Here is an 18,417-nt window from a genome sequence, read left to right on the forward strand (position 1 = left end):
ACGGGAAAAAAGGAGGGGTTGGTTGTCAGCTTTGGGGTTTACCGCTTTCCACTTTGGGGGATAATTAGGCCCCACCACTCAGGATTTCGCGCGCGCGCGCAATTTACTGCCGGGGGTTTGAGAATTATGGGATTTGGTGACCCCGCGATGCGCCTGTGGGAATAGCTTCAGGTTTGCGACAGCTGAGAATTTCTTTTTGTTTCCGGTTGGAAAAAAGACAGCAGAGGAGGAAAAACAAAATGGCCGAGTCTAAGCCTGCACATCTTGAGCCTTCCAAGTTGGGGACAAAAGCTTAGTATGCTGATTGAGCCCCTTCATTTTGTTCAGCCCTCCGTCCTCAACCCCCCTGCTAACGACTTGAACATAGCTGGGACGCCCTCTACACAACCGAGCTGACAACCCACACCTCCGACCCCTCGCTAGAGGGCACAGTCTGGTTCGACGACTCGGACGCCGAGGCCAAGATCCTGTCCTACCTCTCCCCCAACCGCGACGACTCGGACTCTGACAACGAAGACGACAACCACCCCCCCAACCCGCACCCGCACGACCTCACCCCCAGCACAGCCTCCATCCTAGACCTAGGCTGCGGCAACGGGTCCCTCCTCTTCTCCCTCCGCGACGACGGCTGGTCCGGCCACCTGTTGGGAGTCGACTACTCCCCCCACTCCATCTCCCTCGCCAAATCCATTGCCCAGTCCCGCGACAATGAAGATCTCAAGAGTGTAGAGTTCAAAGTCTGGGACGTCCTAAACGGCGACATCCCCTCCATCTCCCCCCCAACCGGCTGGGACCTCGTCCTCGACAAAGGCACCTTCGACGCCGTCTCCCTCTCCTCCGAAACCGACTCCCTCGGCCGCAGGATCAACGAGGGCTACGGCGAGCGCGTCCTCCAGCTCCTCAAGACGGGCGGCGTCTTTCTCGTCACGTCCTGCAACTGGACCGAGACCGAACTCCGCACCTGGTTCGAGACCTCGACCGCCCCCAACGACGAAAAGACCAAACTGAAAATGGCAGGCAGGGTAGACTATCCTAGTTTCAGCTTTGGGGGTGTCAAAGGGCAGACCATCTCGACGCTGTGTTTTGAAAAGGTCGTTGTTGAGTAGAGACCAACATTAAAACGACAAAAACAAAACAAAAATAGAAATAAATGATACCCAGGGGTTTGATTCCATCGAGTGAGAAAAAAAAAGGGTCTATTGGTATAACTCGGTTACTTTATGCCCCCCTTCACCTTCATCTCCCCCCTATTCGCGATCCATACAACTGCAAACAAAGACCATTTTTTGGCTGTAAACCTGTACACTCACCACTAACCCACCCAGCTCACAGTAACCTCAACATGCCATAACCGCTGCTTCGCTTTCGTTTTGTTTTCCACTTCCAGTACACAACCTCCCCTGATGCAGAACTGTACGCTGGGAAGGCTCATCGAGCGACCCAAACAAGCTCAAGGGCGCATATGCGCGCGTAAATCGGATGCTGACCTAGGACAGATGGGATACAAATATAGATGGGGACGGGCCGGGGGAAAAGTTGTTGAATTGGATATGGGAATTGCTTCATTAAAGTTCTTGCTCTATGGTGATGTGTTCATCGGGTCCCCGCCAACCGCAGGAGGAGCCCCACTGGCGGCCGCGATAGCTTGGGCGGCGAAGAACCTGACGTCGATATCTTCATCGTCCTTGAGTTTCTCGAGGCATGGCAGGACACGCTCATCAATCAGCCCCTGGCCCCGTGGGGATGCGGTGAAAGGAGCACCAGCCTTCTCAAGAGTGAAAATGGTACCTTCGGCGGGCAACCTGCGAAGGACACCGATGATTATGGTGTACGTCTTCGCGACATTAAACCGGATGTTGGGGATAGCATCACCGGTCAGCTTCTCAAGCATGGGAAGAATGCTGTCGGCGACTACATCCAAGGTGACAACGCTGGCCAAGGTCTGTCGATGCTGTCAGCACTCACTCATAATGACACTCAGAGAGGAAGCTCAACTCACCGAGATAGCAAAACATGTGGTCATCCTGTACAGGTAATTTGGGTGTCTACCCATCTCCATAACCTTTGGAATGATGTTTTGGCTGGCCCACTCAACACCAAAGACCTCTGTCAACCTCTTAAGGTTGTGAGTAGCAGCCTCACGGATGGAGAAGACGGTATCGCCAAGCCAGCCCATGCAAAGGCTGCTGAGCTTCTCGTTAAAGAACCCAACACCCAGCTGGCCGGCAAGCAAGGGCATGTGCCCAATTATGGCCAAACGAACACGCCACTGCTTGTCCTCGGCAAGGTGAACAATGGCTGGAAGAAGGGACTCGGAGAGCCGGTCGATGCCGATAACCTTATTTACCAGCTCGAGCTTAGAAATGATGTGAAGACGGACTTCCGGAAACTCATCCTTGAGCATCTGAATGAACATGGGCAACAGATGATCAATGGTTCTGTATGCTGATTAGCGAGTGCGTCCTGAGACCAATCACGACTGACGTACTCTTGCTTCCCGAGGATGGGCGCGAGGCCACTGATTTGTGTACCAAGAGCGGCACGGACATGTTGAGAGGTATCGTTGACAAGTGTCTCGATTGTTTCCAAGACTTCACTCAGCACAAGCTCTCTGGGTATCAGGGTGCAGAAGCCCGGAATCTGGCCTGCTATGGCCGTCCGCACCTCAGCCTCGTGGTCCTTGAGCAGCTTCACAAAAGCAGGGACCATGTCTCTGGTCAGAACTTCCTCATCCACAGCTTTGGCAATCTGTGGTCTAGTTAGCCATGCTCCTGTGAACGTCGAGCAAGGTCATACACACCTTTTCGAACCTGTCTGCAACCATGTACCGAACTCTCCAGCTCTTGTCCTCAATCAAGCTACGAAGCGAGCTCAGAAGAACGCCATGGCTGGCTTGCTGCTCCTTGGGAACACTCTCGGCAATGGCACCCAGGATCTCAACCGTAAGGAGTCTGACACTGTCTTGATCGTCCGTCACAAGGTGCTGAAACTGAGGGATCATTTCTGAGATGACGAGCGGGGGAGCAATCTCCTTTACAAACTTGGCCATATTAGTGGCAGCCTGGCGGCGCACCATGGGTGTTTCGTCGTGGACAAGCTGTGAGAAGGCTTGACGGAGCTGTAGCTTTGTTTCTTCGCTGACCTTGGCGTAAGGAGACGCGTACAGACCGCACGCTGAGACTTTGGAAGTGAACCAATCCGCCTTAGAGAGTCTGAACACCAGCGGAATGAAATACTCCTCGATTTGATGCGCATCGAGATCAACGCAGATCTTGTTCAGCGACTCGACAGCCTAGAGACAGCAGAGGTCAGTCCATGTCCCTTGCGATCCTGGAAAGCGGCATCGGAATCGCCTACCTTGTCCCTTACAACGGGCTCTTCTATGGCAGCAAGGTTCTCAAGGGGAGACAGCAGAACGTGACCCCACTCCGGACCGCCGACATAGTCGATAAACTTTCCCAGCTCGCCGCTGAGGGCCACAAGAACCTCATCTTCGTCTTCGACACTTTCTGCAGCAAGAAGCAGGTTAGTGTTTCGTCCATCTACCAAGAAGAGTGCACCAAACGGGATGGGGCTGGCTGACCGTCGAGAAAGGGGATGAGCTCGTCGCGAGTGCGCTCAGGGCCCAACGCAAGAGCAATGGTCGAGAGTCGGTGAATCGCGTTGAGGCGAAGCAGGACATCGTCGTGCTGGGAGAAAAAGTTAACCAACAAAAGGCCACAAGACTGGGAGCTTTGTCACCGCCATACCTTCAATTCATCGATCAAGACGGCGATGGGATAGAGCTCATCGCTGGGGTTGGTTGCATCAGCCATGGTGGGCGGCTGTCGTGGGGGTATCGAGTGGTTGAAAGAAGCGCGGAATATGCCAAGAGTCGGGGGTGATTATGTTTATCTTGGTGGTATGTTTGTTTGTGCTGGTGAGGAATCCGGGCCGTGGTTTGGGCAGGGCGCTGGGTAAGGCGGCCGGGATCGCGTGTGGTGTGGAAAGTGATGCAATGGGTAATCTGAAGAGTGGGAGGGAGTTGCCGACCGGGGCGCTACAAGTAATGCAGCCCACCTGAGAGAGAGCTGACTGCGGTGTGGTCTGGTCTCTGTTTCCCCGGGGTTGGGTGTCAATGTCGATGCTGGAATTAGGCAAGCGCGCCGGCGACCGTACAGCAGCACATGGAGTGGAATGCAACAAGAGGTGGGAGGACGCCGGGCAGTTTGTTGAATGTTTATTCCCAAAGTGATGTTGGATGGGATGGTTGTCAGAGGGTGGGCGGCGAGGGGACTGTCAAGGCGAGAGCTCTCCAGCGGCCAGGAGCCAGGAGCGCGGCCTAACAAATCCAGGTTGGTCACGGCCCAGGTGGTCAGTGCGTCGGTCCCAGGCTGACAGCCTCCCCCGTGCTCCCCTCCTCTTCTGACAGCCAGTGCGGGACAGCTGAAGAAGCGACGACAGGGGTGGCCAGCATCAACAACATGTGCTGCGACTTCACTTTGTACCCTCTTGTCTGCTTCAAGTAACAAGTCTCTCTCATCTTTCCGTCTATGGAGATATCTATGAAGACCGTGATACATCATATTATTTCCCACCTATACGGAGAACCAGCAAACAGCCCATGACCTCACTGCAGATACTTCATTTATAGTTCTTCAGCACTAGCTCCCAAGGACTAATCTTCAACGACAATTGTCTTTTGAATTCGGCTTAACGTGTCATTCTTCCGCTGAATAAACAACCAGCTAGGAATGCACCTGCTCATGTTGTAACCAAAATCTGCTCGTAAGAGGAGTGTAGGTAGGTATGTATGCCTGGCTTAAAATAAACGCTCATCCTCAAAGATACAGGCCTCCCAAAAACATGCTTCCCTAAAAAACCGCCTTCAGCAAGAGCTCCACAAGAATTCCTAGCTCATGCTCTTCAACTCTTGTTCTACTGCAGCCGCACTTGCAACCGTCTCCACGTCGTCTGCATCCTGTCTCCCTGCGCTGGAACTGTTTGCGTGCCCCCCAAACACACCCTTAGCGATAGCCAAACCAGAAATCTTATCTTGTAAAGCCCCGAGTGCAGCCGGCATTCCTCCAGTGCTAGCGCTTTTATTTAGGGATGGCGGCGATACTCTTGCTTCAGGTGTGAGAGCAGCATGTGCTGTTTCGACACCCGTTAGTACCGACTGGCTAGAGGTAAGGGCTGGAGGTTGCGGTGACGGGCTCGTCGAGACCATCGACGCCGACTCGGAAGGAATACCCGAGCTCTCAGAGAACCCCGTAGAGGCTTGGTAAGCCGCCACCCTTTCTGCTGTGGCAGCAGAGGCGTTGAGCTCCCCGTTCATTTCATCATCGGTTCTGTTAAAAACTTGATGCCACCACCTCACCTCGCCCAGTTTGGGGAAAATGAGCCGCTCTCGTCCCTTTGTGTGGTCGTCAATGGTTGGTTCATATCGGTCATTCGTGAACTCTGGTCGCCTGCTCAAAAAGTAGCCCCAGACACTCCGAGTACGTTCCCGCAGATTGGCCTCGTGGCGTTGCCGCTCATTGTTGTATAAGAAGGTACCATATTGACACGAGTAAACATGGTATAGCAGTCGTCGAAGGAACCGTTCGTTGAACTCAAATCTGTTAGGATGCTGGCGGAGAAGTTGATAGGTGGCATCAAGGAACTGGTGGAAGACAGGCGAGACATCTCTCAACCTCGTCGTCTGCTCCTCGGCAGCATTTGGGGCTGTGGCTTGTTTGACCTCGTCGACTGCGGTACCCTCCTCCTGGTCTGATCCCGCCTCCTTGTCATTGGTGACATTCTTGGACCAGAATCTCTTCGCGCTGGCCATGACATTCTCGACAACATCTCCACGGCCATCATTTTCACCTGGGCGCACTGCAGAGCCCGCAAGCGCATCACTGTCGACTGTGAACCAACTCTCATGGCTCATGTGTCCAGACCGCAACTGAAACATGTGGCCAAACGAAAGCCAATCTTTCTCAACCAGCACAATGAAGCCCTCCAAAGTGCGGTAATAGGGATCAAGCATTAGCTGAGACAGGGCGCAAAGCTGGCTTGTCCGATCCCAGCCATCCGAGCAGTGAATAAGGGCATGCGAATGCTGAATCCCGACTTGCCGCGCTATTATCGCCGATCCATCCAAGATTCCAGCGATATGCTTCAACCACTTGCTCTTCATCAGAAGATCTCTGTTTGGAGGAAAGGGAGAAATATCGGCATCCTTGATTGCGCTGATGACCTTGTCGAGCGAGTCCCTCATGACATGAATATTGTCTATATTTAAAAAGACCTTCTTCGCATATTTGTAGTAGTCCATGTTCTCCGACCCCATGCCTATAGCCTGCATGGCATACGAGTTGATGGCAGGCCGCGCATCCACAATAAGGTTATGCTGCTGGGCACCATATATTAGACGCTTCCCGGTCTTCTCGTCGTACATCACGTTGGGCGCGGCAATGAGCTCGTCCTCCATTCTCTCTGTGTCGGAAAGAGACATATCAGTGGGAGCATCGGGACTATCCGCACTGAGATCCACATGGCTTGACGATGGGCTATGGTCTGCCTGTATGCTCGCATTTGCAGGGGATGGCGAGTTGCCATCCAGAAAGTCTGTCGAAGCTGAAAAGCATGCGCCAACGAGTTTCTCGTCCTGGATGCTCCGCTTCATCCTGAGCCCCACAAAGGGCTGTGAGCTGCGGGTGATAGTGCAGTTGTTGACGGGATGAATATATGACAAAGTAGGGATCCGGGCCCGAGACCGAAAGTTGGCAGCATATTTCAGCGTATTATCCGAAATCTTTGAAGGCACGGCGAGAACGGCCGGATACGTCGGGGAGAAGGCATAGTCCTTATTGATGTTCGTAATCCTCCAGCCCAAGTCTGCTGACTTTTCACTGATCCCTTGTCGCCTGAACTCGGCCCTCGCGTCGTACAGGTCCCATCCGTTGATCTTGGATTCGAGAGAGTTGGAGGGCGGGGAGTAGTTGAATGCTAAGAGCTTATCAACGCTCCCCAGCCTGCAGGTCTTTGCGCGGATGAACTCGAAGGCATCCCGAGCCTGCTTGTCGTCTGTAAAGTTGAAACTGACAAAGGTAAAATCCCTGAAACGAAGCCGTAGCGATGAAGGGATACCGCTCGATGGGGGCGTTGGTCGCAAAGCGCAGTGGGATATGATGTGAAATGCGAACCATACTTGTTTCGTGTGTTTCTTCGCTTTTGGATCCGGAGCTGCCGCTGATTCTGGAGGGAAACGAAACACGAGATGGTAGTCAGTCAAAGCCAGGTCGCCCTGTTCTGGCTTTCCGCCTCGAAGTGCTTGCACATTGCTATAGTACTAAGGTGTCATCGGAGTTTAGCAGCAGCTCGGGAGAAAATGCAGCTTCGAAACCACATACGTGCTTGTGCTGCGGCGCCGCCATGGTGAATATGGGGACACGGCCGCCCCAATGTCACGAAGAGAGAAAACAGGAGTCGGCGCCCGTCACGCAGGCAATCGCGAAGTCGAGCTCAACAATCAGGGGTCGTCAATCGATGGAGGAAGACAAGAGCCGAGATGCCTTGACACTTGACAGGGTGACGACGTGTGGGGTATCACTTTGTAAGTGGAAATCGAGCTTCATCCGCAGAAGGTGTAGCCAGAAGACTCTATAAATCAGTATACCAGCCGAACAGAACCATGGCAGGTTTAGACTTTGGCTTTTTCAAAGTGTTCCGCAAGCCGCCGTTATGAGTGTAGGCTTGGAGGAATCACAAGACCGAGTACCACCAGCCTGCACCTGCTGTCGGCCACTGGGCATCACTGCACCACTGGCGCTTGACGTCGACGGTTCCCCCACTAAGAAGCACAGACCTCGCAGCTGACAGTTTGTTCGAGGTTGAATTTGATAGGTGCACGCCTTACCCAAGTGGCCGCACCCCCAAAATCAAGGCCCGTCCTCATTGGCGCAGGAAAACCCTACTCCACTTCTGTACACCCGGAGCCCACCAAGATTGAAAAAAGCAGTGTGCAGGTCGAATTTCCCCTCTGAGAAAAGTTTGGTGAACACCGCGATCAGGCCTACCCTCAACCTCCAGCAACCACCGAAATCCCGTAGGTCGCTCAATACCAAACCGACATCATGGCTGTTCCCGGCACTCAGATGTAAGTCGAGAGATTCCCGTCGTTTGAACCATCTTCAATTCGGCCATATTCGACGGCGGAGAGAGAGAGAGGGAGAGGGTCTGGAGGAGGGGAATCTGGAGATGGACGACTTTCTGAAAACTCTCGAGGAGGCTTCATGGGCAAAGCTCAAAAATTGGGAACAATGGCTGACTTGTCTGTGTCTGCAGCTCCAAGCGGAGAAAGTTCGTCGCTGACGGTGTCTTCTACGCCGAGTTGAACGAGTTCTTCCAGCGCGAGTTGGCCGAGGAGGGCTACTCCGGCGTCGAGGTCCGCGTCACTCCCACCGTTACCGACATCATCATCCGCGCCACCCACACCCAGGAGGTTCTCGGTGAGCAGGGTCGCCGTATCCGCGAGCTCACTTCCCTCATCCAGAAGCGCTTCAAGTTCCCCGAGAACTCGGTCTCCCTCTACGCCGCCAAGGTCCAGAACCGTGGTCTCTCCGCCGTCGCTCAGTGCGAGTCCCTCCGCTACAAGCTCCTCAACGGTCTTGCCGTTCGCCGTGCTTGCTATGGTGTCCTCCGCTTCATCATGGAGTCCGGCGCCAAGGGCTGCGAGGTCGTCGTTTCCGGCAAGCTCCGCGCTGCTCGCGCCAAGTCCATGAAGTTCACGGACGGCTTCATGATCCACTCCGGTCAGCCCGCTAAGGACTTCATCGACAGCGCCACCCGCCACGTTCTCCTCCGCCAGGGTGTCCTTGGTATCAAGGTCAAGATCATGCGCGGCTCTGACCCCGAGGGCAAGGCCGGCCCCCAGAAGTCTCTCCCCGACGCCGTCACCATCATCGACCCCAAGGAGGAGACCCCCGTCGTTCAGCCTATGAGCCAGGACTACGGTGCTAAGGCCGCCGCTGCCCAGGCTGCTGCTGAGGCTGCTCGCCAGGAGGAGCAGGCTGGTGCTGAGGAGGAGGCTGCCCCTGCCGCTGAGCAATAGGATGCTCGCGGTAGAGGTGCTGGACAATCTCCCAAGATACCCCAGTCATACGTCGATCTGGGTGCTGAGCCTGCGCCCAACAACAGCGATGACTGGTAAATCGGAAAGGGGGGCGTTGTGGCAGGGATGAGGAGATCTTTCTTTTGGGCGCGCCACACGCTCATCGGTATGGTTGCAGGAATGGGTTTACGGCGTCAACTTTGAGCATATTGCATTGAGTCTGCAAAAGGGAAAACGGACGGGTTGTTGCTTTATGGAGGGGTGGCTTTGTAACTATCTACAGAACCCATGGACAAGGGCAGCAACGTCAAGATGATCCTGATAACACACCGGGAATAGACCTCCTGAACAAAAGTGAACGGGCTCTCTTGTGTGACATGCCGGTGGTGAAGGGCGCCAGATGTATTTTGTTTTAACAATGTGATACCACTTGTTTTCTTTGCCTCGATGATATCTGGGTGGATGGCTCTGGACGTTGGTACAACTAAACCAACCACACGACTATTTTCCATTCCCACCAACCCCTTTTTTGCCAGCCAGTTTTGGCTGGCGATTTTCTAGAGAATAATGTATGCAATGATATCGTAGCATATAGGAAGCTTCAATCTGGTGCGACAAAGACAATATTCGCGACACATCACATACCAGAACACCACACTGTAGGCCACCACCCTTTTATCCCCACCCTCTATACCGATAGCATGGCATGGTATATATTGCACCTGAAGATATCCATCAATAGTTAACAGTCAACTTTCACACAACCAGAAAAAACCCAAGGGAGCCAAAAAAAAAAAAAAAAATCAAAAAGCTTTGTTGTTAAAACATTGAATAACCCACCCAACCTCCCGGTAGTCCACCCGTTGAACAAAGATATCCATTAACACAATATCTCCCATTGATTTATGCACCCTCAAACGCCATTTTGTGACGCCCCCCTTTCCCCTATCCCTTCCCCAAGAAGAAAAAGCCACCATATATATATCTCTCTCTTCAAAGATCCAATGAATGCCACAAGAGACAACTGTGTGATAATAGTAGCAACAAACCATGTAGTAAAAATACATCCCAAAGAAAAAGCAAATCCCCCCCCCTACAACCCCCATCATCATCATCTATCCCCCGACTTCCTACTCTGCAGCTCTATTGACTCGTTATACGCATTCCCCGCCGTCAAATGCGTCCCGTGACTCCCACTCCCGCCGTTTGGTCTCCCATTCGTTTGCTGTTGGGAAAAACTCGAAATCATGGGAGAGCGCGGGTCCACGTCGTCGTCTGTGTCGTCTGCCAAGTCGTGAAGACCAAGCCCGGCCTCTTCGTCGTAGGCCCGGATGAGACCGTCACGATCACCGCCCGTGCGGCTGCCGACGCTCATCCGGTGGGATTGGGAGCGGCGGGCTTCCATGCTCATTCTTGTCTGGATGCTAGAAATCATGTCGGTCCCCGTCGAGTCGCCGCCGCTTCTGCGGGCCAACGTCTTGGTGCCTGAGGGGTCGGTTCGGCTGAGGTTGAGGAGGTAGACGCCCGTGAATGTGACGAGGAAGCCGCAGAGGAGGGAGAGGGTGTTGACTGTGTCGGTTGTGTTGAAACCTTGAAAGAGGATGAAGGAGGCAATAAGAGTTGCCGTCGTGAAAGTGACATAGTAGAGGGGGTTAACACTAGTCAATGTTAGCGATAGTCCCAAGGCTGCCGCATGACTGGCGAGGCTTACATGTTGGTAGGGAACTGGCTCAGAGCCTTGTTAAAGTAGTTCATCTGGGTAAGGATACAAACCACAGTAATGATCATAAAGACATAAGTCGACGGGTGGCTGAACTGGTTGTGCCCCGCAAATGTCAACTTGAGGGCAATGCCAAACGCCTTGACGGCCATGACCGAGATGGATCCAACAGTCGAGCAAATGCTCAGGTAGACAAGAGGATTCTTCTTGCCGTGGATCGGCCCAACCTTGTAGATCATGATCGTCGCGAAAATGCAGACGAACAGTGAGTAGAACAAGAAGCCTATACCTGGTCAGCCACATCTTCCTGGAGCATGTCCCGGCAGCCAATGTTGGTTCATACCTGGCTGAATCGCATATTCGAGAATCTGGTCAATAGTCTGAATATCCTCGTCAGGGGACGCATGCAGCACAATAATGACAGCTCCGATCAGACAGAGGGCGCTCCCCAGCTTGCCCAACGTCCCCAACTCCTCATTGAGCACGTATGACCCCACCACAGCTCCCACTAGCACCGACAGCGCTCCAAGAGGGGTGACGAGGATGGCCGGCGCAAAAGCGTAAGCTGCAAAGTTGAAGATTTCGCCCAAAACCACTGTATGCTTCGTCAGCGCGCGCAGTTCCCTCGAGATCCAAGGAGGAAAATGACCATACAGCAAACAATGCCTGCCCACCACATTGGGTTCTTCAAGTAAACGAACCCATCCCCTTCAAACCCATGCCTTTCTTCTGCTTGCATCAATCCCTATAACAGCCGGTCACCAGGTCAGCATTCTTCATTTCGTCCCGTATGGCATGGCCTGTGGGCATGTGCTTGGTGTGGAACTTGAGGGGGCTGGCTGTTCGAGCTGGGAGGCCGTACCTTTTTGGTGATGACGAAGCTGATACCTGTCCACGACCAGAGTTAGCCCCAATCGCTCTCCCGGGTCCTCGAGATCAGTGAATATGCGCATACCTATTGCTAGACTCGAGCTCATGGCCAAGGCCAGGCCGATATATCTAAAAGACAGAAAACCACAGCGTCAGTTGCGATGCGCCACCAGGGCTGAGCCCCCAAGACCTGCAAAACAGGCTGCAAAGAAAAGGGCAGCAGCATACTTCTCCTCCAACATCATCTTGAAAGCAATACAAAGAAAACGAGCGCGACGGCAGCAACGAGAACACGCTGCCTGTGTTCTTGTTGTTGTTGTTGTTGTTGTTGTTGTTGTTATTGTTGGTGTTGTTGTTGTTCTGGCGGTGGTGGTTGCTGCGAACCGGAGCCGGAGCTACACTGTCGAGGTTTCTAGGAGGGGCAAGCAAGCAGCCGCTCTCTCTCGCGCCGGGCGAAGGTCTGCAAAAAAAAAAAAAAAAAAGCGAAAGAAAGAAGAACAAGAAGAATATCAAGCTTTTGGCCGTCTGCTATGCATTCGGTATATCTTTTCCAATACTAATTGAGAGGTTGGAGCGCAATCCGTTTTCCATGTAATGTTTTTTTTTCCCTGCTCGGTCGACAGTATGCAGCGGTTTTCGTCTCGTCTGATGAGGACACAGGTGGCTCGTGGGTGCGCTCGTGGCTCGGCGGCGGCGGCGGGCGGAGGAGGGCCGTAATAGTTAAGCAAGCGTTACCTAGGGTTGGATATGCGCTGGGGCTGCTTGGGTTCGTGTTTGTTGCCGTCTGTGGTGTTTCCCCAGTGATATCACTGACCCAAGGGAATTTGTCCAGACACCAGATCAGAGTTCCGTTTGTGTGGTGTGTGTTTACTTGGTAGCGCAAACGAATGTGTTCTGAAAGAGCATGGAGAGAAGTGTTGCTGGTAAATTTCATTCGAGGCCCCCTGCTGCGGTGGTGTCGAGCAGCAAAGTCTGGGGACGGGCTGGTTTCAAGAAACCTCAACCAACCCCTGCTCGAGAAATTCTGGACCCCTGGGGCCTGCACGCCTGACAGGGTCACGACACACAGTGCGCCGTGGCTGTTTTTGGTTGTGGTTGGCCTGCTGAAGTTTGGGTCGAGGGCGGCTCACCAAGGACGGGATAAGAGAGGACACGAGGCGGCCGCGCCACACATGAGCAGTTCTCCCATCCGTTCAACGCTCTTTTCCTACCAACTCTAATTTGAGGCTTGAAGATTGAAGAAAATCCTAGATTAGAACGTAGCTTCCCATCTCGATATGTCCCCCTACCAAACTATCAATCACCTGCCACCAGTACCAAGACCCAAGTACGCCCCTTCATCTCAGGGCTCTCTTCAACAAAAAAATTATAAATTGTCCCCCTTCCCCCCATCCCCCGCAGAGCTTGCAAGTTATTACAGCGTCGTCAGCAGCTGGAAATGAACCCACCGGTGTCCCTCGGCTCATGGAATCCCAGCAATATCACGCCGTTGAAATCCACATGCCTGCAGACGTCTAAATACATAACTGCCCTCAAAGTCCGTCCTACACATGCAACCCCATCTACAATGTAGATCTCTCTCTCCCGCCAGATCTCAGGGATTCGCGATGCCCACATGGGATGACATCGAACTAGACAAAGAAACAGACAGACCTGAGAGCCTCGGGGCGCACAGGCCAAGGTACCAAACACCCAAACTCCCCCGACCTCCCCTCACATCAACCCCCTCCCCTGAAGTTTGCAGATCCCCGTACTCTGTACCAACATAACGTAAGCTTTCCATTGTAGAGTGCAACAACACGGTCAGCTTTCTGGAAGAGTTTATCCATCTTACTCTGTCCATTACTGTAGGACATGCCCATGCAATTTACATAGGATGTTATTAGCGAAGCAATCACGCCTCAAATAATATAGGTTTTACAACAAATCCGTAGCATCTTCAAATACCACATCTGCTCATCATAGCTCACGTCTGGGCGATCAAACCAGGTAAGCTCCTGTAACTCTCCCAAGAGTCACGGCCAAGCTCCCTCTACTCATGTACCTAACATGTTCCAGCACTTCCGAACCCTGAAAATCGTGGCAGTGCAAACAAAAAAACTGGGTACCTCAATCAGCTTATTCGTCTTGGGTTTTCCCTTCGAAGTACCTCAACGTCCGCCCTTCCCGGTGCCAGACTGCTGGTGCCTTTTTCTCTTCACCTCTCTTTACAATAATTCGGGCAACTGTTCTCAATTCGTATATTGCTACATAACACCCCATCAACACTCTCCTCTCCCCCTATCTCTCAGGATCAAGTCAACAATCTGGACTCAGGGCAAAGGCTTCCTATAATCGTCAAAAGAAGATCGAAAATCAGAAGTGACAAAAAGCCAAAAGGGTGACAGTGAGAACTGAAAAAAAAAAAAAGAAGAGATCCCCAGTGCCCACCCTTCTTTCCCTTCCACCACTCTGAAATCCATCTTACTTTTGTCAAAAACCAGAGAACCCCCCACCCATCCTCCAAATCGTCATCCCCCAAGTGACTCTCAACTAGCTACGTCGACTACCGAACTCAGCCAGATAGCCCCTTGCCGTGAGAAGCTGGGTCTATCTCTGAAACTAACAGACCCCCAGTTGAGATGGACGAGAAAGAAAAAAAACCCGAAGCCTGCCTCCAATGATTGATTCCAAAAGCCAACGCCATGACAAGCCTGCTGAAAAGCCAGCTCCAGCCGTTGATAAGCCCCCCTGGCCCATCCCATCGCCAGCCAATGCAGAAATTTTGCCCATCCATGGTAGTGTTACAGATAAATGCTGGGTATAAAATTGCAATGCTGTGGCCTGCATGCGGTAACGTCGATTCAGCCCAAGGCTAAAAGTTGTTTGATTAATGATATTGCGTTGCTGCGCAAATAATGAGTGACTGTGCTGGCCCACGCAGATGCAAAAAGATCGCAAAAATGATGAAATTTCGGCAGAACTTCGCAATCGTGATACCGTCGTCATCCTCTTCGATGTGTTGCCGAAAACTTACCTGGGCATTTCACAATACGAGCTATCGATGATTGGCCGAAATGAGTACCTTCGAAAACAAAAACGGGACGGGGTCAGAACCTTTTCCTTCGAAGAAAGATGTCGCGGCTGAACTACAACCGTATCTCAGAGATATGGGCACGAAAAACCTGTACAGAGCCCGCCGATTATGTCCGACGACGCTTGTGATCTATCCGTATGTAAGTATGAGCACGTCGTATTGGGGGAAGGTGGTAACGCATACCGGATTCCTCAGCGAGGCTCTCTGCATCGTCAGTTCTGTATCGTTTTCCAGTGGGGCTCGACGGAGCAAGGTCAAGGTCAGGCTGCAATTCAAATGTGATGTCTCCTTCCGCCTCGTCATGCACCTCTTCGTACTCATCCCCATCATTGCCCCAGTCAATTTCATCACCATCTTCCACTGGGGCCGCTACGGAGTGCGGCGCGCTGTTATCTGGCGTGAAAGAATCATCTGCCCCATCGTTCTCGTCGTAGTCAATTTCGTCGCCGTTCATGGTCGTGCTCGTATGATCGGACGCTGTGTCTTCTGTTGCTGATGCAGACGGCCCCTGTTGCGGATCTTTACTCACAGTGGGGGACATGCCCCGAGAGACTTGTGAAATCTCAGCCTGCCAGTCCGTTTCCAGAGCGTCTTCATTGTTATCAGCTGCGGAGTTGGTAACCTCGAGCACGCCGTTCAATATTTCTCCGCCTTGACCTCCGTCGCCTTCTTGCTCGTCGATTGTTGAGAGGCCGCCGTCCTGGTCAAAAGCGAGGAGAAGATCGTTATCTTGAAAGCGAGGAATGTTAGCGTCGCTGTAGTGACCAAAACTAATGCTTATCTGCGAACTGGCGCGAGAGTGAGACGTAAAGAAATTATTGGTCAATGGCGATGCCGCGTCCAACATATTCAAGCCCTCTTCCTCCACGTTGTCCTCGTCATCAGAATAATCGATGATGTACTCCTCATCGACGGTAAAGCTTGACGAACCCAGCTCAGATGTCGCTCTGGACCCCAGTTGAATTCCGTTTGCACCCTCCAGCTCGCAAGGTTCGTCATCATCACCATAATCGATGTCAAATTCAACTTCGGGGGTGGCGAGCTGCGACGCCCTGGTCGAACTCGTACTGGACAAAAGCAGATTGTTGGTGGGGTGGGAAGAAAAAGGGGGTTTACCATTTGAACCTGTTGTCAGTTCAAACACACCATTGCTGGTGAGTTGAGCCTCCTCAGTTGTTTCCAGCTCTGTGATGACATCGAAGGCCTCATCGGCGTCCTTCATCTCCTGCTCATCCACATGGGCATCGACAGACTCGTAGGAAACCTGTTCTTGAGGAAAGTCCGAGGTATTGGAATCCTCAGCGTGCACAGTCTCGAGGGTTGCTTGATATACAACCTGATCATCATGGTCTGGCTGCCCTTCAGCTGCTAGCTCTGGCGATTGGGAGTGTGTGCTGGAGATGGCAGCATCTTCGTTTTGAGTGGTAGCGTCGTTCTCAACAGCAGGCGATACGCTAGGATTGCGGCTTTGATCATGGCTAGAAGCGATGCCATTGACTGGAGTCTCGTTTTCATAGCTATCATGGGCCGTGTCATCATCCTCGTCAACAAGGAGTTCTTCATTGACCCATCCGTTCTGATGGTTAGATTCGGTATGCTCAGAATGCTCATGGTCAGAGAGCACGCTTCCAGAGCGGCATGGCGATTCGCCGCCATACTTGGCCTCATCAAGAAGTTGTAGGAAGCGCTCTTCGCAATCGTGCTGGACAATCAACTGCAAAACAGGAACTGAGGCGATGGCGGTGTCTTTTGCCGCCAATGCAGCGTGGCAATCCAGTAGTTCACGGAGTGTCCGGTTGAGAAACCTTTCACTAGACCTTTCGCCAAACTCGAGGTCCAGAGAGTCAAAACTGACCAAGAGAGTATCGGTAGGGGCAATTTCGTTCGCAATGACTTGGCGAAGAGAAGAGAGAAACTGTGCAAGGGGCTCATCCATCTTCTTGACATCCAACAGAAAGTAAGCGTCTGGGTCGTCATTTGCAGTCCCAAACAGCGAGTAGTTGACGTCATTGTAAAAGACCTCAATGTCGGGAACACCATGAAGAGAACTCGCAAGATCTTCGATCGCCTTGTCAACTTCACTGAGACCGCCTCTGGGTTCCTCGCCATCATCCATGAGGTAATCCTCGTTGCCATCAGCATGATTTGAGCCGGCCTCATAGTCCATATCGCTGTGGCTGCCCAGTTCAGGAACCTTCTCCTTCTCGTCGTCATCATCATTATCATCATCATCATGACCAAGCTGGTCGTCAAGATCTTCTTCGACCATAGGCTTCTCTGATTCAATGTTGTTCAGTGAAACCGCCTGGTCTTCCTGTGCATGGATCTGGGGTTGGCCGCTGGAATTATCATGCTGAGGGCTGGGCTGTTCATCTGCTTCATACTCTGGCTGGTCCTCATGTTGAGGCTCAATCTGGTCCTCGGCTTCATACTCTGGCTCGCCCTCATGCTGAGGCTCAGACTGGTCTTCAGCCTCAAATTCTGGCTCGTCTCCAAGCTGAGGCTCGGCCTGGTTCTCAGCTTCATACTCCGGTTGGTCCTCATGCAGAGGGTCCAACTCGTCTTCCGCTTGATACTCCGGCTGGTCAGCATCTGCGACGGCCAGATCTTGGGCATTCTCGTCAGCCTTGACGGCCTCCGTGGTCAAGCTGTAATCCTCTTCGTAGCCGATCTCTTCTTGATACTCCAGGCCTGGCGCCGCGATCTCATCACCCGCTACTTCGTTCGGGGGGCCTTCATTTTCAGCTGAATTGGTCGCGGCATGCTCCGAGTGAGCTTCTTCTTCTTCGTCTTCATAGCCGATCTCGTCCACTTGATCGAATACATTCTTGGTGATTACTGCAGGGGCGTCTTGTTGGTTCTCATCTGCCTGATCATAAACGCCATCCAGCTGGAAATCAAATCCATCGGCATCAAAATCCGGGACAGCCTCCTGATCTAACTGGCCCAAGGGGCCAGGGTCCACGGCCAGCTCAACCTGGTCCATGGTGAGCTGGGTTGGAGATGGGTGATATGTCGAACGCAGCCCGACGCGTAGGCTACGTTTTTTGGTTGGTTATGAGCGGCTATTGCCGTGTTGGTTGGTAGGAAGTATATGGTGGAAAGCGGTGGGCTTGATACTGAAAATCCGCAGGGTTATCGACGACGCCAGTAGCTGGACGTGGGGCTGATGTCGAAGGTACGTTTTTCTCACGGCAAACGCCGAAATCGAGCGATAATGGTTGTACACGCTTAGTCCAGTCGATACGGTAGGACCGGAGGGCTGGAGTGGAAAAGTCGAGGGGCGCGCGGACTTCAGATTACGGTTGATGGTCAACTACTGAGTTTAGGTTGTGGTTTGGGCGAATCCAGCACATGGGCAAGAGCTCGAAGTGGAAATGGAGAAAGTTCTTGTTCTTGTACAGGGAGCTCCTGAAGAACGGTGGGATGCCGACTTCTAAATTTTTCAGAAGCAGAAGTCGAGAGCGGATCGAGTGAATTTGCTGTTGAAGTCAAGAGCGAAATCTTGTGGAATGGATGAAGGCAGGTAGGTCGGGACTTCGATTACTCTGCTGACGCGCGCAGAGGAGAGTAATCGAAAGCGTGTTTGTCGGAAAAGTGAAAGAGCACTGGAGAAGCGGCGATTCATTTGAATAATCGAGTGGAGGACGACCCGCATTCAGTTTAGTGGAC

General features: G+C 52.6%; 6 protein-coding genes across 6 annotated transcripts; 2 read left to right on the forward strand and 4 right to left on the reverse strand.

Annotated features, from left to right (window-relative positions):
* Nucleotides 1-3: 3 nt before the first annotated feature.
* EFM4 (Protein-lysine N-methyltransferase efm4) lies at nucleotides 4-1,130 on the forward strand. The gene is made up of 2 exons (XM_062882221.1): nucleotides 4-295; nucleotides 368-1,130. The coding sequence occupies exons 1-2, from the start codon at nucleotides 240-242 to the stop codon at nucleotides 1,104-1,106; spliced, it is 795 nt and encodes a 264-aa protein (XP_062728236.1). The 5' UTR covers nucleotides 4-239; the 3' UTR covers nucleotides 1,107-1,130.
* Nucleotides 156-3,815, reverse strand: TPD3 (protein phosphatase 2A structural subunit; the record flags this gene model as incomplete). Its single annotated transcript, XM_062882222.1, has 8 exons — nucleotides 156-295; nucleotides 366-1,942; nucleotides 2,000-2,438; nucleotides 2,489-2,748; nucleotides 2,801-3,292; nucleotides 3,358-3,509; nucleotides 3,584-3,689; nucleotides 3,750-3,815. The coding sequence occupies 7 exons, from the start codon at nucleotides 3,813-3,815 to the stop codon at nucleotides 1,580-1,582; spliced, it is 1,878 nt and encodes a 625-aa protein (XP_062728237.1). The 3' UTR covers nucleotides 156-295; nucleotides 366-1,579.
* Nucleotides 3,816-4,891: 1,076 nt separating this feature from the next.
* Nucleotides 4,892-7,804, reverse strand: YMR1 (phosphatidylinositol-3-phosphatase ymr1; the record flags this gene model as incomplete). The annotated part of the gene is made up of 2 exons (XM_062882223.1): nucleotides 7,380-7,804; nucleotides 4,892-7,318 (listed from the first exon to the last, which is right to left on the reverse strand). Exons 1-2 carry the CDS (start codon nucleotides 7,401-7,403, stop codon nucleotides 4,892-4,894), a joined length of 2,451 nt encoding a protein of 816 aa, XP_062728238.1. The 5' UTR covers nucleotides 7,404-7,804.
* On the forward strand, nucleotides 7,782-9,521 carry RPS3 (40S ribosomal protein S3). Its single transcript, XM_062882224.1, has 2 exons — nucleotides 7,782-8,125; nucleotides 8,314-9,521. Exons 1-2 carry the CDS (start codon nucleotides 8,103-8,105, stop codon nucleotides 9,077-9,079), a joined length of 789 nt encoding a protein of 262 aa, XP_062728239.1. The 5' UTR covers nucleotides 7,782-8,102; the 3' UTR covers nucleotides 9,080-9,521.
* Nucleotides 9,522-10,049: 528 nt separating this feature from the next.
* On the reverse strand, nucleotides 10,050-12,647 carry QC761_706720 (uncharacterized protein). Its single transcript, XM_062882225.1, has 8 exons — nucleotides 12,031-12,647; nucleotides 11,898-11,994; nucleotides 11,755-11,798; nucleotides 11,662-11,687; nucleotides 11,454-11,544; nucleotides 11,143-11,394; nucleotides 10,791-11,082; nucleotides 10,050-10,737 (listed from the first exon to the last, which is right to left on the reverse strand). Exons 2-8 carry the CDS (start codon nucleotides 11,912-11,914, stop codon nucleotides 10,191-10,193), a joined length of 1,269 nt encoding a protein of 422 aa, XP_062728240.1. The 5' UTR covers nucleotides 11,915-11,994; nucleotides 12,031-12,647; the 3' UTR covers nucleotides 10,050-10,190.
* Nucleotides 12,648-13,584: 937 nt separating this feature from the next.
* Nucleotides 13,585-18,394, reverse strand: QC761_706730 (uncharacterized protein). The gene is made up of 3 exons (XM_062882226.1): nucleotides 15,862-18,394; nucleotides 14,929-15,474; nucleotides 13,585-14,874 (listed from the first exon to the last, which is right to left on the reverse strand). The coding sequence occupies exons 1-3, from the start codon at nucleotides 17,729-17,731 to the stop codon at nucleotides 14,852-14,854; spliced, it is 2,439 nt and encodes an 812-aa protein (XP_062728241.1). The 5' UTR covers nucleotides 17,732-18,394; the 3' UTR covers nucleotides 13,585-14,851.
* Between the last annotated feature and the right edge of the window lie 23 nt (nucleotides 18,395-18,417).

Source organism: Podospora bellae-mahoneyi, chromosome 7, assembly GCF_035222275.1.
Source record: "Podospora bellae-mahoneyi strain CBS 112042 chromosome 7, whole genome shotgun sequence".
Lineage (NCBI taxonomy): Eukaryota > Fungi > Ascomycota > Sordariomycetes > Sordariales > Podosporaceae > Podospora > Podospora bellae-mahoneyi.